The following is a 17,033-nucleotide window of genomic DNA, read 5'->3' as shown; positions in this document are numbered from 1 at the left end:
TTAAACATCACATTAGCAATATAGATAACTTTAAGCCAACAGCAGTTCTAGAGGGTTGGTTAAGGACCTGAAGACAGACATTTCTGTCTGGGTGCTGAGGTTGCAAGCAGGAAAGAGCCAGTATGCAGCTAGGAAGCACAAAACTTCCATCATGTGTGATACAAAGTCCTTGTCTTGATCCGCAAGACTAATACACTACACAGCAATGAGTTCTGAAACTGAAAAAGGCAGCACTTGCATTCAGAGGAGAAAAAGGGATTTCCAACTGTAAGTTGAGAGACTATGCCGCGTTATGTATCCACCAAGCGACTAAGTCAACAGAGGATATGAGTGTTGCTATCGTCTAAAGATCTGTCAGTAATTCAGTTCATGAAACAAAATAATCAGCTCAAATGCAGAAATGGAGGCAACTTCAAATAATAAATGGTTGCAGCAAACTATTGATTTGGCATGTAAGCTAACCCTTTCTAAAAGGGGTCCTGTATGCATGTGCTTTATCACTGCTTGGGTTGAAAGGATTATCATACTATATTAAGGGAAAGCTTTCTTGTCATTGTATCCTTGTTCAGAAAAAAGAAGGGAGAGAGCACAGAGAACAAAAGATTGTGCACAGCTTCTTCTGCCTGCAGGCCAGCAAAGGCAAGGAGGAAAGGATAGAAATCTACAAGGGCTTTACATTTTTAAATAACCCTAGTCATCTATAGGATTCATGCATTAAACGTGAAAATGTATTCAACAACAAAGGAAACAAGGTGATCCCCTTTTCTAAATATGGCACATAGGGTGAATGCAGTTTTGTAAAACTGTGCTTGCAAAAGAAATGGGGACTTGTGTCAGATCAGCAGGTTTTAAAGATCAACAGCAATATGTGTGTGCATGTATAAATTAAGAATCTTCAGTTTTGTACCAATAGGCAACAAAGCCCCAATATCCTGCTCCAAACTGGGAGTTTCTTTAGCAAAGGTGATAATTAATTTTCTTTATGTGTTTTCAGAATTGAACTATCTTGAATGATTGTCCTGGAAGAGCGAGGGAAGATGTGACCGTTTTCCTGATGTAAACCACCACCTCCCAACTCGGTTTTCTTAGACATCTTTAAATTAAGAGAAATTTTAATAGAGAGAAAAGTACTGTTGTATAAACCCAGCATCCTGCCTGATTCGGCCCATTATGGTGAATGAACAGTTTAATTTCATAAGAGAAATGACCTCTGCTCTAGTGTAGTGATGGATGGCGATAAGTACACAAGAGTTGAGCTTCCTCCACCAAGAAAATGGTACTGTCTTCTTAACAGGGAGGACAAAAGGGAGGCTATGAGGAATCACAAGGAGGAGGTGAAACAATTACAGAATTGCGTTCTTATTACCAGCTGGATGCTGGGGCTAGATGAGTATCTTCCTGCTCACCTAGGCCTCAACTCTGCAGCGGAGCACTGCAGGGCAATGACTGGTGGCTGAGGTGGAGGTGGGGAGTAGTGAGCAGGAAGCTACTCAAACAGTCCTGAACTTACAGCACAATACATATCTCTTCCTTTTGGTGCTGTATTTGACAGAGGCAGATGAGACATGCTGATTTCAACACTCCCATTTTAAGACAGTCCATACTCACAAAGACTCCACCCACTGCTCCTCTTAAACACTGGGAGAGTAGTTGAGATCAGCTGTGCTGCACTATTCTGAAGAGGCAATTAGGGAGCAATTCTAAGCAAGTCAACTCAGTAGTTAGTCCCATGTTATTGAACAAGGTTTACTCCCAGAATCGTGTCCTTAAGACTGCACTCTTAGTAACTTTGTACCTTTGCCGTTTGGACTGATGCATGTGCATTTCTCTAGATGCATGTCAGGCAAAAGATACCCATCAAGATAACCAACTGCCTTCAATAATCAGAATGTTTCATTTAAAAAACAAATACAGATGTCTAAAATCCTCCATGCATTTCCGCCAACGGAAAAATAATTAAGAACACAGAACTGAAACCTAAGTACGTACAATGCCCACTTATTATTGTTGCTCTGAAAGAAGTAACTGGTTTTTGCAAAATATTTTGAGCACCCCATTTGCTAAGGAACATTGTTGCCTGCTAATTTTTTATGAGGTGTCAAACATGTGCTTGCATAAAACTACTACAGGTCTGAGCTTCGTGAATGAAAAGACGCCCCTTCATCTCACATAATAAAAAGTAACAGCCAAATTACTGTGGCTTTTCTTTTCTAACCTACTGTATATTTTTCTAAATCTTCTAGAGGCATGTATGGCACAAAGGAATTGGTCAATTGAAGGTTTCTCTTTCTGCTTATAGACACATCACTGTATATTTTTAACTGAACAAGGCTGCACCCAGCTATTTTTAAACTCTGATGAGTCGAGAGTTTTAATGCAACCCCTCCTTCCAAATTGAGGGAACTTGTCTAAACTTGATTTTTTGTACTGTCTTAAGTTATCTCTGTCCTTAAGTCAACATCTCAGCCATGAGCCAGTACTGTCACATACACTGGCCAAAGCTATCTCCTAGATCCATTGTGATGGTACTTGCCCTACTGGTTATTATTAAATATTTGTAAACCCATCCTGTATTGTTGTGCATCATTCAATATTAGGCAGGAAGTCACAGAAGTAAACCATATTCACGGAGTTCAAAGGTTATCCACTGAAGAACTTTGAAAATCTTTTTTTTTTTTTTTAATAATGATTTTTTTTATTTTCATAAAGTTAGAAATATAATCATCATTTGAGAATATACGACCCCACATTGACTCCACAGTGATATAAACTTTTGCCCAAAACTCTAAGAGCCATGAGTCTAAGAGCCATCCACATTTCCACTACATTAAAAAAAGGCCTGTTTAGATATACAAAAGAAAAGTTATTATTAATCAACTTACTTGTGAGATCGTAGACCTCACATTAACTGCTTGATACAATCTAAGAGCTATCCTAGCAGATATTTCTAGGTTTGAGTTAGATGCTTAACATTAAACATTTCTTATAGCACAGTATGAGTTTTGGCCCTGTATCAATACCCTGATGAAGGGAGAGGAAAGTAGGGCTTTGCCTTAAAGTTGTACAAAGAAAAAAAATTACAAAAGGATTTCATAATTTCTCCTTATCCTTAATACAGATACATCTACAAACCATTTATACTTGACCCATTCTAAGAGCCATCCTGACAGGTATAAGTTGAGAGCTTTGCATTTTCTACAGATCAATATGAGCTTTGGCCCTATAACAATACACCAATAAAAAAAAATAATAATAAGGGGGGAAAGCCCCATTTTATATTTCCAACGCTAACGATTATATTACCTATATGCCTACTAAGAAAAAGAAACAAGAGAGAAAAAAGGCACTGCTTCCCCTTTTTCATAAAAATAGCAATGTAGGATACAGTATATGTAGTTAATACAGAGAATAATAAGATTTCCAGGTTTAGATTAAATGCTTAACATTAAACATAGAACAATATAAGCTTTCAGTCTTCTATAGCTTCTCCTTATCCTTGGTTCTGATACATCTACAAAACAATTTATGCTTGACCCATTCTAAGAACCATCCTGACAGATATATTTTCAGATTTAAGTTGAAAGCTTAACATTAAACATTTTCTACAAGTCAGTGTAGGCTTTAGTCCTAGGACAATACCCTAATAGAAGAAAGAAAAAATAAGGGGGGGGAACCCCATTTTACATTTTCAGCACTAATGATTATATTACCTATATGCCTACAAAAGAAAAGAGACAAAAAAAAACAAGAGAGAAAGAGACACTGCTTCCCCTTTTTCATAAAAATGGAAATATAGAATACAGTATAACATTAAACATAAAACAATATGAGCTTTCGGTCTTCTTAAGGGGGTCTCATCTCGAGGCTTGCTACATCTTGTCGTTCCCGTAAAATTATATTCTGTCCCATTGGCCTTTGGCGTAGAAAGTGCAGTTGTACTCTTTCCCGCAGAATATGCATCGATAAATCTTGAGGCCGTTGCACCTCCTGGACTCCAGTATCAATACAATTTCCCCCCCAGAGAGATCCTTTAAATCGGTTACTTTCACTGCAGATCCATATTTCTTTTGATTGATTTTTGTACACTGTTGCTTTGAGATGGCTGTATGTCTTTTTAAAAAGGGTGTCCTTATCTGGGCTGCAGAACTCCGGCATCCCATTTTCCGTCTCCAGAATTTCAGATTTCTCTTCTACTGTTGGTTTTCCACCTTGTTTAGAGCTGTCATCAGCCACTGTTATTGATCCATTATTCCTGTTAAAGACGTCTTCCTTGGCATCTTGGATCTCCTTGAAGATATGAATTTCAGATTTCTCTTCTGCTGTTGGTTTTCCACCTTGTTTAAAGCTGTCATCAGTCACTGTTATTGATCCATCATTCCTATTGAAGACTTCTTCCTTGCCATCTTGGATCTCCTTGGAGATATTTTTGATCAATCCATCTAAAAATACTTTGTAATCTTGGGTTTGTATCTCTATTAGATGAGCCAATCTTTTTAACATAGACATGATTTTGACTTTAAAAAAAAAACGGCCCCAAACAATTTTACAAGTGGCCAGTAGAGGTCCTCTGTTTTATCCTCTAATGTTCCGGCACAGGCATGTGGCGTATTGAAGTCAGTTAAGGCAGAGATTCTCGTGCTGGCACAGAGTTCTCGTGAGATTTTCCCATTCACAGCTTATCTTATCTTCGAAAACCAAAACAATTACAATAAGAGCTTTTGCCAATTAATTCGAGTTGATTTGAGTCCTTCTTCTGCTTAGTTAGGAGAATTAGCCTGCCTCTTAACGAGGTGGCTTCGGGCAGAGCAGAGTAAGAGGAGGGGGGAAACAAAGGGATTTGATGCAGGAAGAGAGACAGAGAAAAAAAAAAGCGAGAGATACTTGCAGTAAATGATGTTTTGGAACTCAGCCGATGTCCTCCCCTCAGTTCAAAGCGTTCATTTGGGGTAAATCAACATGTAGGGTTGAAGCAGATACTTTAAGATTAAAGAAAGAAAAGAAAGTCCGAGGTAGAAAATGGCAGTCGTCCTCTGGACCTGGAACGCTGACAGCCTATAATCCAGGGAGATATACTCCCTAAAGGATTGGAGACGGCCCCAAGAACTTCCTGGGTAGAAAGGTGAGGTGGGGTTTGCGTACCCCTCCTCTTTTCTGCCAATTGCTTGCACAATTGACCCCTGTCAGGCTTCAGAGATAGCAGAGCAGATGCCCTGCCACCCTCTCAGGACGACATCTTTAGCCACACCCCCCAAGAACTTTGAAAATCTTAAGTATCAAATGTGCATTGGTTCCACAAAAATAAAATTAAAAGGTTGGTATTTTTTCCACCTGAAGATGCTTTAAATCTATCCTACTGCAATACTTTAATTACAAAGTACTGTGATTTTCATTGGCCATCTGCCTTTCAGTACAATCAGCACTAACATGCTGATGAGACTCACTGCTACTAAAAGCAGTCCTACCCACCTATCCCTACCATGTTCAGTTCATTTTCCTCCTTGGTTATTAAAACAACTGAAGATGTGCCATGGCTTGCTGGCAGATCACTAGCTTCATACACAAAAGGTCCCATATTCTATCCCTGACATCTCTTGCCAAAAAGACCAGGTAGTAGGGAACATTAAAGGCCTCTCTACCTGTGAGGCTTGAGAGCTGCTTCCAGTCAAAGGAGAAAATATTGACCTTGATCAACCAGTGTTCCGACTCAGTATGTAACAGCTTTATGTGATCACATCCTTCTGGTCTTGTGCTGCCTGTCACATCTTTGCCCCTTAATTTCTATCCGGCATGCTAAAGTCACTTGGGCATGCAGTGCTGCTCTTTAAATCTCTATACAAGCTTCCTATCTACTCTTAAAAGGATGATGGGGAAGGAATCACCTTGGGAAAGGTTTGCAAATGGAAATTTATTTGGTTGCCAATGCTGAGACACAACAGGGACCAGGAGTCTAAGCTAGGAATATCCATAGCGGTTCTCTTTCTGTCTTAATTTCAAGCTGACAGTATGCCATGAATGGTTAAAAATGGCATGGCTAGGTGGGAAGGGCTGTTACCTCTGTGGATTTTATTTGCAAAACTGGAAAGTTGTTCTCATGTAGAAGCTCGCACAAATTGGTACACATGAATAACTAATAGCAACATACCCAGACAAGCAGGTTCCAACTGCACCGCGAACATCAGCAGCAACTTTATTTTTCTAACCCGCCCTTCCGTTCCTCTGCAGCATTACTGTAGTCTAAACCCCCTGATTTCAACATATGTACACCAGAGTAACTATCTTGTTAGTTTTAATGTATGGTAGCCAGTGTGGTATAGTGGTTAAGGATGGTGGTCTCTAATCCCCCACCTACCTCACAGGGTGTCTGTTGTGGGGAAAGGAAGGGAAGTTGATTGTAAGCCACTTTGAGATTCCTTCAAGTAGCGAAAAGTGGGGTATAAAAACCAAATTTTTGTTGTCTTCTTTTTTATTTGGATCCAGTGGCTAACTATCACAATTTTTTCATATGTACCAGGGCCATCAACCTTTTCTGTTGTCTCCTGGAAAGCTTCTTCCAAGGGTCCAGGGGTCCTCCATAATAATGTAGCATGAGGGTGGGGGCCACATAAATCAGGCAAATGGCAGTGTCTTGCGCTTCCACAAGTGTGATCTATGGATCTAAGCTAAGGAGCAGCAAAGCAGTCAGTTCTTTTGTCCCTCTCTTTCACCAAAACAGCACAAGCTGCCTCCTAGAAAGCAATTCCATAAACCTGGAAGCCGTAAGAAATACTCCTCTAAAATTAATTTGAAGGAATGAGGAGTGAAATATAGCCAGTCAATACAGTTAAGCTTCTCACAATTAAAAGAACAGCACGATAAAAAAAAATCTTAGCCATTTTTGCTAATGTAATGGCTGATGATTTACAAGCAAATGGTGTAGAAATGGAATCACTTAAGGTGTCAAAGGTGATATAACAGAAAATGTGTACACTTTGATAACATTTACCAAGGATGGTATCCATTTTCTTGTACCTGGCCCTGTTAAACTGTTATGCCAATTCTGGCTTTGGGAGCTGATTGAGAGAACTCTCTTAAAAACTGTGTTCACGTGTGCAGGTATACACTACAATGATCATCCTTGCCTCTTGAACCCAGGTCTCATATGTGAAACCTCTGGATGGGTAGACAAATTCTAGCTAGCACATTTTTGTCCTGCCATCTGTCCATGGCACTCAAGAGTGCTATTCCATTCTCCATTTTACCCTCACAACAACCCTGTGAGGTAAATTTGGCCAGCCTCATTCACCTTGACTTCAGTATGAAAGCACATATGTTCATAGTAAGGAATGGATGAGGGCAATAAATTTGAACTCAATCCAGACAAGAGTGAAGTGTGCTGCTCAGATATGGTGGTGTCACTCCAATATTTTACTTTAACTTAAAGTGCAATGATCTTCTGGGTTGTTAAATCATATGTGCAGACCAAGGTTGCGGATCAATTATTTCTCAGCTGCTTAAACGTAAGACTCTTCACTGCTTCCCTTCCACACAATGGTTATTCAGTCAGAAAGGAACACTTATGAAGTAGGGATGTGCATAGACATTTTCCCCCAAATCATCTCATTCATTCAAATTTAATATTCTTTTAGCAAGAACTTGGAGATGTTCCTCAGGGAATGGGTTCCAACACCATCCCACTTCAAATGTTTTGGCATCAACCAAATGCAATGGCATTCTCAAGGAACATTCCATCTCTCAACTAAGGGGCCTTCCCTCCCCACTTTTGCCCATTTCAGAGGCAATTAAAGTTCTCACTTGACTGGGAGAAAATGCTTTAAAACAGCAACATGTTCAGCAACAGGAAGTAAGGATCCAAAGATTCTCACACGTGAAAATATTGTGTCTTACTTTTGTTCCCATGCTTTCAGCATGTGTCTTTCAGCCCTGCTGAGACAACTGAAAATGAGGTTGACTGGAAGACAAATACAGAAATCACCAGAGTGCAGCAAGATATGAGGGATGGTTTAGCCCTTCTAGTCCAAAAGCCCTTTTCACTTAAAGCAGACCCGTCTCCCATGACTTCTTGACACAGGGGGTTGGTCTGGCTTCCTTCCCTACCAGAGCTAACAGCAGCTGTGTAGGACAAGGCTTAATATGGGGAATACATTTTCTCCTATCATAAATAATATGCTGGCCCATTTGAATGACAATTAGCAATCAAGATAAGGGGGCTCCTTGGAGAGGACACTGAGGGGGGTTCAGAGAATATGTAATTACAAATACAACAATCCTAACAGTGGATTTAAAGAAACTGAATTAATCCCACAGTCCCTACTCATTTTCTCCTGGGTTAAGGAGCCCATATACTTATACTGAAGAGCCTCTTGTGGCGCAGAATGGTAAGGCAGCATACATGCAGTCTGAAAGCTCTGCCCATGAGGCTGGGAGTTCAATCCCATCAGCCAGCTCAAGGTTGACTCAGCCTTCCATCCTTCCGAGGTTGGTAAAATGAGTACCCAGCTTGCTGGGGGGTAAACGGTAATGGGGAAGGCATTGGCAAACCACCCCCGTATTGAGTCTGCCATGAAAACGCTAGAGGGCGTCACTCCAAGGGTCAGACATGACCCGGTGCTTGCACAGGGGATACCTTTACCTTTATACTTATACTGATTATTTGTCCGCAGTGTAAACTCCAAACACATCTACACAGCTGGCAGCAGGACTTTCCATCATGCAGGTAGGCAACAACCCTGACACAGATCGCCCAAGGAAGCTGGATCTTCACTCTCAAAAGCTACGCAGGGTTTGCCCAGGCTACTATTTGGATGGGAGACCTCCAAGGATTGCCAGGGCTGAGATATGAAGGCAGGCAATGGCAAACCACCTCTGAATGTCTCTTGCCTTGAAAACCCCACAGCAGGCTTTCTCAGCCAGGGTTTCTTGAAACAAATGTTTACCGGGTGATAGGGCCATATATGGTTATGTTAACCCACCCCTCCCAAAATGGCCACTGATGGGAGGGGATGGAAAGGGGAGGGGATATGGGTGTGCATATGCACAGCAATGTTTCCCATATTCTGCTGCTAGAACAAAAATTTAATTAGATTCTCAAGATTAATGGAAATAATGTTTATTGATTTGTTTGTATGTTTAATATTTACAATTACTTCCTATCCTGCTAGATTATAAGTGTGTGTGTGTGCATGTGTGTGTGTGTATCTAGAAAAGGTCCTGTCCCTGGTTGAGGCCAGATTAACTTCCTTGGGCCCAGGGATCCTGAGCAGATCTTGCTCACTGCATCTTAATGCTTTTTGAGCGGACATAATGGTCCTTCTGATTCAATTTCTGGGCTCTTGAAATCTACAAACCATTTCAGTACGAGGAATCTGTTCCTGGACAGCCTTTGAATGTTGGCAGATTTTAGAGCCCCCTCCACATGATGTTGCCTGCTTCCTGATTTGGGGAATCACCAAAACTGGATTTACATCCCTAAATCCTGCATCCCATTAGTGAGCAACCAGGGATAAGCCCATATGGAGAAGGAAACACACTATAGCCCTCGCACCCACCCTCCCTTCTCTATTTCCTTCTCCAAGTATTTTTTTAATTGTGCAGTCTACATTGGAGCACGACTGCAAATCTACATTGTCAAAGGTAAAATAAAATCCATGGTCTTTTGGGGATCAGGCAGACAAGAACCAGTTCCTTTCCTGTTTTCTAGAGGTAGGGATGGCCTGGGAAACAGGGGGGGGGGGGGGGCAGGTGATCAAGCATCCTTCTCCTGATCATACAGGGGTCTGAGTGCTTTGTTTTTAAGTCAATAAATTAGTCCAGTGGTTCTCAACCTGGGGATCGGGATCCCTTTGGGGTCAAATGATCCTTTCACAGGGGTCACAGCAGGGCAAGCAGCTTGGCCGGGGGGGGGTGCCATCCACAAAACAGCCTTGTGGGGTAGATCGAGATACAGTGTTCATCTTTCTGGAACAGCAGAAAAGAGCAAGATTGGCATGGTGGGACAAGAGGCAGAACTGAACCGAGAAACCCCGGAAAAAAACCCAATTTATATACAATCATGAACAATGAATATTCATGCCATTGGTCAGTTTCGGTTTAATTTCTGAGAAAGAACACTTGTATAATTTTATGGTTAGGGGTCACCACAATATGAGGAACTGTATTAAAGGGTCGTGACATTAGGAAGGGTGAGAACCACTGTCTTAGTCAGTCATTCTAACCACTACACCACACTGGGCGATACATAAGTTCCAACTGAAACTGCCTGGTGTTTGAAAAGACATCTCCTGCAGCAGATTAATCTCCTACCCTTCAGAATGTGGTGGTTGAGTGCAGAGCTGATATAGATTGCACCCGTGTGTAAACATAGGCACAAATTTTCTGACTGGAAATTTCCACGTCTTGGGACAAACACTTTGGAGCATTTGACAGGAGTGGTCACACAAATGTGGGCCGTGTGGAGCCAAGCACAGGACAGTTCTGTCATCACTAGATGTAACCCACACTTCTCTATTTGTAATTCACATTTCTTCCTCACCCACTCCTCTCAGTATAGAGTGAATGTACCTAAAAAGCTCATGATCTGGGATTTTTAGTTAAAACATTTATAGACTGTCTTTCCACACCTCAAGGCCACTTCCATGTAAAACAACAATATGTACTTACAAATTCCAACAGAAAATACCAAATCATCAAGTAAAGATTTTTTTTTTACTTCTTACCACAAGCAAGAAAGAAAACACAATTTCATGTTTCCTAAGGAAGATATACCCATGAATTTAGGGCCGTTGCTATAAAACACCTGAACCTAGTGTCAACTACAGACTTGTTCTGAAAGAATTGTCATGTTAAATGCCATGTCTGGTAATCAGTGCAAATATTAATGTTCAGAAGAGTCAGTGCCACGGCACACTGAGAAAAGTCTGATAGTTCTCCAGACAGACAGTCTTACAAGTGATTGATCTAGATGTTCCTCTCTAATTTGAGAGTATCCATTGAAGCCAGGGGAAACAGACTGAGAGCAGACAAAATAAACTACTTCTACACACAGTAAAATGAAGCTCTGTCTCCTTGTATGGCTCTATGGCAATCTGTCAAGAAAAAAGAATGCTCAAAAGTAGAATTCCATGAGGCACTTTGATCTACAGAGGGAAAGGGAGGCAAAAAAAGTCACACTCTAAGGGCAGACATCCTTCAGCCCATGGGTAACCATGCATTGGATCTAAGCAAGAAAAAAGCATCTTTCTCTCTCTGGCACTTACCTGAAGTGGCTCTGAGATCAAAAGTGGCTCTGAGATCTTCCATCCAGAAGAAGATCCCAAAGTGTAGTTGGACATTTTATCAGTGCTATCCGTCAAATCTTTAATCCTATTCTTTTGCCAAATTTGTCCCACAAAAAGTAGCTTTGTTTCCAGTCAGAGGTATTAAAAGTTATGTATTAGCTATAAGATAGTTACTAGCTAGAATAAAAGAAAAAATGTCTGAATGGTTATTTGAATGCTAGAAGATGACATCTGATTATCTGCATTTCTGTGACACTCCAAAGTCAATAAGCTCTGTGTATCTACAGGGAACACATTTCATATTACAAACAAACTTTGTGATAATCTATGACCATTTCCGCACGAGGAACCTGCCCCTGGGCAGCCTTTGAATGCTGGTGGCTTTTACAGCCCCCTCCACATTTTGGTGCAGAGTGGTAAGCGGCAGAATTGCTGTCTGAAGCTGTCTGTCCATGAGGTTGGGAGTTCGATCCCAGCACCCAGCTCAAGGTTGACTCAGCCTTCCATTCTTCCTGTGAGCAACCTGGGGCAAGCCCATATAAGCCTCTTGTAGCGCAGAATGGTAAGGCAGCCGATGCTCTGCCCCCATGAGGCTGGGAGTTCAATCCCAGCAGCCGGCTCAAGGTTGACTCAGCCTTCCATTCTTCCGAGGTTGGTAAAATGAGTACCCAGTTTGCTTGGGGGTAAAACGGTAATGACCGGGGAAGGCACTGGCAAGGCCACCCCATATTGAGTCTGCCATGAAAACGCTGGAGGGTGTCACCCCAAGGGTCAGACATGACTCAGTGCTTGCACAGGGGATTCCTTTACTTTTACCTTTACCACATGACATCGCCTGCATCCCAAGGCTGTCAAGAAGCTGGGTCGAGTTTTGGCCATTTTTAACTCGCAATGAAGGAAATTGCCAAAACAGGATTTACCACACTCAATCGTGCATCCCATTGGTGAGCAACCTGTGAGCAACCTGGGGCAAGCCCATATGAAGGAAAGGTGTGATAGTCTCTATAGCATTATCCCACCCTCGCACCCACCCTCCCCTCTCCATTTCCTACTCTGATTATTTTATTTTAATGGTGTGGCCCATGTTGGAGCACGGATGCAAAGCTACATTGTCAAAGGTAAAATAAAATCTTCTTTAGTGTCCACGGTCCTTTTGGGATCATTCAGGCAAAACACCGCCCATTTTCTGTTTTCTGGAGGTAGGGAATGAGCTGGGAAAGAGGGGGAGGGGTGGATGATCAGACATTCTTCCCCTGATCGTACAGGGGTCTAAGCACTTTGCTTTTAAGCCAAACATTTACACAAAATAACTTTTTGAACCATGTTCAGCATTTCAGAAATCCACCCAGATATAAATAAAGTGCAAAAGAACACATATCCCAAAGGGGGGGTGCTGTATTATTCTGGCATTTCTCTGTAGCAACATGGCAATTTTGATTTTTATTAAAAATGCATCTGTATTGTAGCATTACTGAATAGCAACGCAGAAGTGTCTTTAAAAAAATTGTGGCTAGGGGAAGAAAGTTTCAGTCCACGAGAGAACTGCTGTGTTGTGATTGGTGTCTTGCTGTGATTGACAAACCAAGGAGTGGAGAGAGAAGTTCCAATTGTTTTCCCTTGCACTGTCGTCAGGAGGCAAAAAGCCGTGATGGGGCAGAGGGAAAATGCGGGAGGGGTTTCCTCGTGAGGAGGGCTGCAAATGCAAGGTTTACCATCCCGCATTTACAAGCAGGAGACCACTTGCATTTTAGCACTCCATGCGGAAATCCAGTGTTGATAAACTTCCTAAAGTCTTCCATTCAAAAAGACATGTCATAATAATTCAATTGTAAAGAATTTAAAAAATCGATATTCTGATTGCAAGGACACCCTGACTGACTGAATTAATACAACAACTCTGGTACTTTAACATTTCAAAAGCCCAAACATCATTAGTGTTCTCAAGAAGTAAGGTCTGAAAGAAAATACAATGTAGCAAGCAAATGTGACGTTTTTAAAGTTATAATAATTATCTCTTTTAAAAACTGTAAAGTGTTTTCAAGTCCCAGAAAGCTAAACTCTGTAGATTACACAGCCTTCCCTGTCTCTGGACCTTTGTCTGTGGATTTAAACTCTCGGTCATTCCCAGCCTCTCTCCCACTTCAGTCATCTGTCTTTTGCTTTCTCTTGCTTCGTGCACACGTTCCTTGGCTGTCGGGCTTTATTCCTTTATCTGCATGTCACTCTTTGGACCACCTGATCATCTTCTCCCAGAGGCCTGTACTTTTTCAGCAACCTTTTTAACAACCCTCAACATCACTTCTTCACAAGCTCGCTTTTGCAACAGCTACACCCACTACCAGTCAACTGTGCTAATTCCAGACATTCCAGATGCCAGAAATGATTGTCCATTACATTGTTTCCTCTTGGCCCATCTGCTGAAATCAAATTTGCTGGCTCAGGGGCTAAACAAATGGTTACTCAAATTCTTCCTGATCTCAGCCCTGGAGAAGAAAGAAAGAAAGCCCGGTAGGGCTGGGGGGTCACGAAACATAACAGATCACTGAACTCAAACCACTTGCTTCTTTCAGAAGGGATACATTATAGGAACAACTTCACCTTCTCTTATTAAATACAATTAAAGTGATGAAGAGCACTTCTGTAAAAACTACTTGGGAACTATCTGAAAGGCTTCAACAGTCAAGAGCAAATCAAGGCTTGGAAGCAGAGGCTAGCTGAATTCCAGAAACAGCCACACTACTTTTATTAGCTTTGTGGTCAAAATGGCCCTCACTGCTCGGTAGGATGGTATGCTGAAGATTACGCTACCTCCGTGTAGGTTTATCATTTTTAAGTATCTGAGAACATTTCCCTCTCCAACTCGGTTGACTGCTCACCTGCCCACTTTGGGTAATTTTTGTACTTTCCAAAACTTGTAATTTGGCGGCGCGTCTCTCTCTCTGTTTGAGAGGAGGGTTGGGAGAGAAAGAGAGAGAGAGAGAGAGAGAGAGAGAGAGAGAGAAAGAGTGTGTGTGTGTGTGTGTGAGAGAGAGAAAGTGTGTGTGCGTGTGTGTGAGAGAGAGAAAGAGTGTGTGTGTGTGTGTGAGAGAGAGAGAGAGGCTGCCAAGGATTCTCAAGTTCTCAAGGATTCTTTATATCTGCCCTCACAATATCCATACTGAGGCCAACCCAAGCATTATATAAGACAAGTCACTTGCTGTTAGAATTAACAGACTAACAACTGGGCTGTCAACATGCACCACACACCCACACTTTCTTAACTTCCACTTCTTACATTTACATCCTTCTCTTCCACCAAGGAGTTCAGGGGAGGGTATCTGTTGCCTTTTTTATCCTCATGACAAAAATTATGAGACTGATAAAGACTGGCCCAAAGTTAGTCTTACACATTCATTCCCCTTGGTTGAGAGGCTGGGAGGTAAGAGTGGCAGACTTTAATCTGGAGAATCAGGTTTGACTCCCCTCTCTGCTACATGAAGCCTGCTGGGTCACCTTGAGCCAATCACAGTTCTTACACAACTCTCTCAGCCTCCCCTTCCTCACAAAGTGACTGGGGGAGAGGAAGAGAAGGTGACTAGAAGTTGCTTTGAGACTCCTTGGGGTAGATAAAAGAAATGCCAACTCTTCTTTTGCTGCTGCTGCTGCTGAATTAATGCCTAGGCCCATCAAGCACACTTGTAGCTAAGGTGCGGTATTCAACATCTTAGCTGTCACACTGGCAGGGAGGCTGAGGGAGGAGCTGTGTCTCAGTGGCAGAGCACCTGTTTTGTAAGCAGAAGGCTCCGGGTTCAATCCCCAGCATCTACTGGTTCAATGGGCCAGAAGATTATATGCAAAACCTTTGGCCTGAGCACCTGGAGAGCCACTGCTGGCCTGAGCAGGAAATATACTGACCTTGATTGACTCAAGGTCTGATTCAGCATATGGCTGCTTCCTGTGCTCATGTGCTCACAACTAATTCATATACAATGAAGAAACCAGGCAAAAGGTGTATCTAGTGATTTCTTTCAGTACAGAATTATTATAACATTTGTCAGCAGAATGTTTGCTTGGTTGTTTTAAGCAGAGTTTTAATATCATTATTTGTAAGCCACTTTGAGCACTATGAGACACAAATAGTGACCTAGAAAAATCCAAAAATAAACAGCCACGGACAGTTATCAAATGCAATTGCCTTTGAAGTTCACATGCACTACATTCTATTTGATACACAGACACACTGCATACCATCTGCTGATGTTTATTTTCTCCCCCCCCCCCCAGCCTGTAAAAAGCCTTTGTTTAAGGCAAAATTCAAGTGACAGAATCAGAACAAAAGGAAAAAGGGCAGCAGAAGCCACATCTGAATAAATTCCAAATATGACTTCTAAAGGCAGACAATATAAAAGCTATAATCTTAGTTTAACCCCCATACTCCTTAAATACTATAATTACTCGACATCTGCTGCTAACTCCGCTTTGCTATTGGATAACCTTAATTACCCTGTAATATTTCCTGACACTCCCCAAAATATGCCCCACATAATAATTCATTCACACTTCGGCCCCGTTATTAGCTACTAATTCAAACAAGGAGACAAAGACAACGAACAGATGACCTTGAGCAATTACCCACTTGGCAAATGGGATTTATTCTGTGCCTTTCTAACAGCACTAGTGCTTTCCCTGGCTGCACAAAGGACACTCTGACACTAGTTAACAAGGAAAACAGACCAAAGAGATATCTGACTATTGCATAAGGTTTGTTCTCCCCGCGACGCTCATCTTAAAGTACACTGCTAAAATATGTCTTTTTTCCATTTTCTCCTCTGTTTCTACGGTTACAACAGCAAACAGAGTATTCCAAGCACCACCATTCATCAAGGGGAATACACTAAGGCGAAGTGTGTGTTTGTGTGTGTGTAAATGTCAAGTCACAGCTGACTTATGGCAACCCCAGCAAGGGGCTTTTAAGGCAAGTGGGAAGCAGAGGGGGTTTGCCCTGGCCTTCCATTGCAGAGTCTAAGGTGCAATCTGCTGCCAACTAATTTATCCTTAACTATAGTGGGGTTCTGTGAGCTGGATTCCATGGAAACCAGTCTCAGGCCCAGACTATTTCAGACTATCCATATTTCTTCATGTTTAAAATGGGTGGAGCTTTCAGCCATAAGTTTTCACTGCTGTCCATTACATCCATGCTGATGCACTAATGGTTGGGAAATGAAGCTGGTTTTCTTGTGGAATGGGAAGAATACTGAGGTGAAGTCACATGGCTGGCCCCAAGAACCCTGCTAGGACTAGCCAATCTTCCAACAAAAAGGGAAAAATAGGAGGCCTTTCTGATATCACTTCTGCCGTTTCAGACCTCCCATGAAAATGTCTTCCTAGAAAACCCAAAATACACTTTACCTGGAGCAATTTGGCACACAGGAGGAAAGGTGGCATGGTGTAGCCCAATCTTGTCAAATCTCAGACGCTAAGCACGGTCAGTCTTTGGAAAGGAGATCACCGAGGAAGATTGCTGAGGAAGGCAAGGGCCAGCCACCTCTCATTCTCACCATAAGGCGGTTGCAAGCTGACATTACTTACATCTATATTTTGCATTCATTGAGAAACAGCAGTTACTACCAGACCTTTGGTTGATTATTAAGCAAGTATTGCGTAAATTTAACAGTTTAAGGGTCAACCAACATATCACAAAATAATGAGAGGTCTTTAAAGTTGACGAGAGTTTTGCATCAGGCTGGATGATCAGAAAGAGAAACAAAAACCAAACAGTGA

General features: G+C 41.8%; 1 protein-coding gene across 3 annotated transcripts in view; it reads right to left on the bottom strand.

Moving 5' to 3' along the window:
• Positions 1–16,814, bottom strand: part of LOC143835330 (uncharacterized) — a 337,087-nt gene extending 320,273 nt beyond the window's left edge. For all 3 annotated transcript variants that reach the window (XM_077332771.1, XM_077332770.1, XM_077332772.1), the window contains exon 1: positions 16,662–16,814. In XM_077332771.1, the coding sequence (XP_077188886.1) occupies positions 16,662–16,697 (36 nt within the window). In that variant the 5' untranslated portion in view covers positions 16,698–16,814. The remainder of the gene's footprint in view (positions 1–16,661) is intronic.
• Between the last annotated feature and the right edge of the window lie 219 nt (positions 16,815–17,033).

Source organism: Paroedura picta, chromosome 4 (assembly GCF_049243985.1).
Source record: "Paroedura picta isolate Pp20150507F chromosome 4, Ppicta_v3.0, whole genome shotgun sequence".
NCBI classification, from domain to species: Eukaryota; Metazoa; Chordata; class Lepidosauria; order Squamata; family Gekkonidae; genus Paroedura; species Paroedura picta.
Note: the sequence above shows the minus strand (reverse complement) of the source record. Positions and strands in the feature narration are given on the sequence as shown.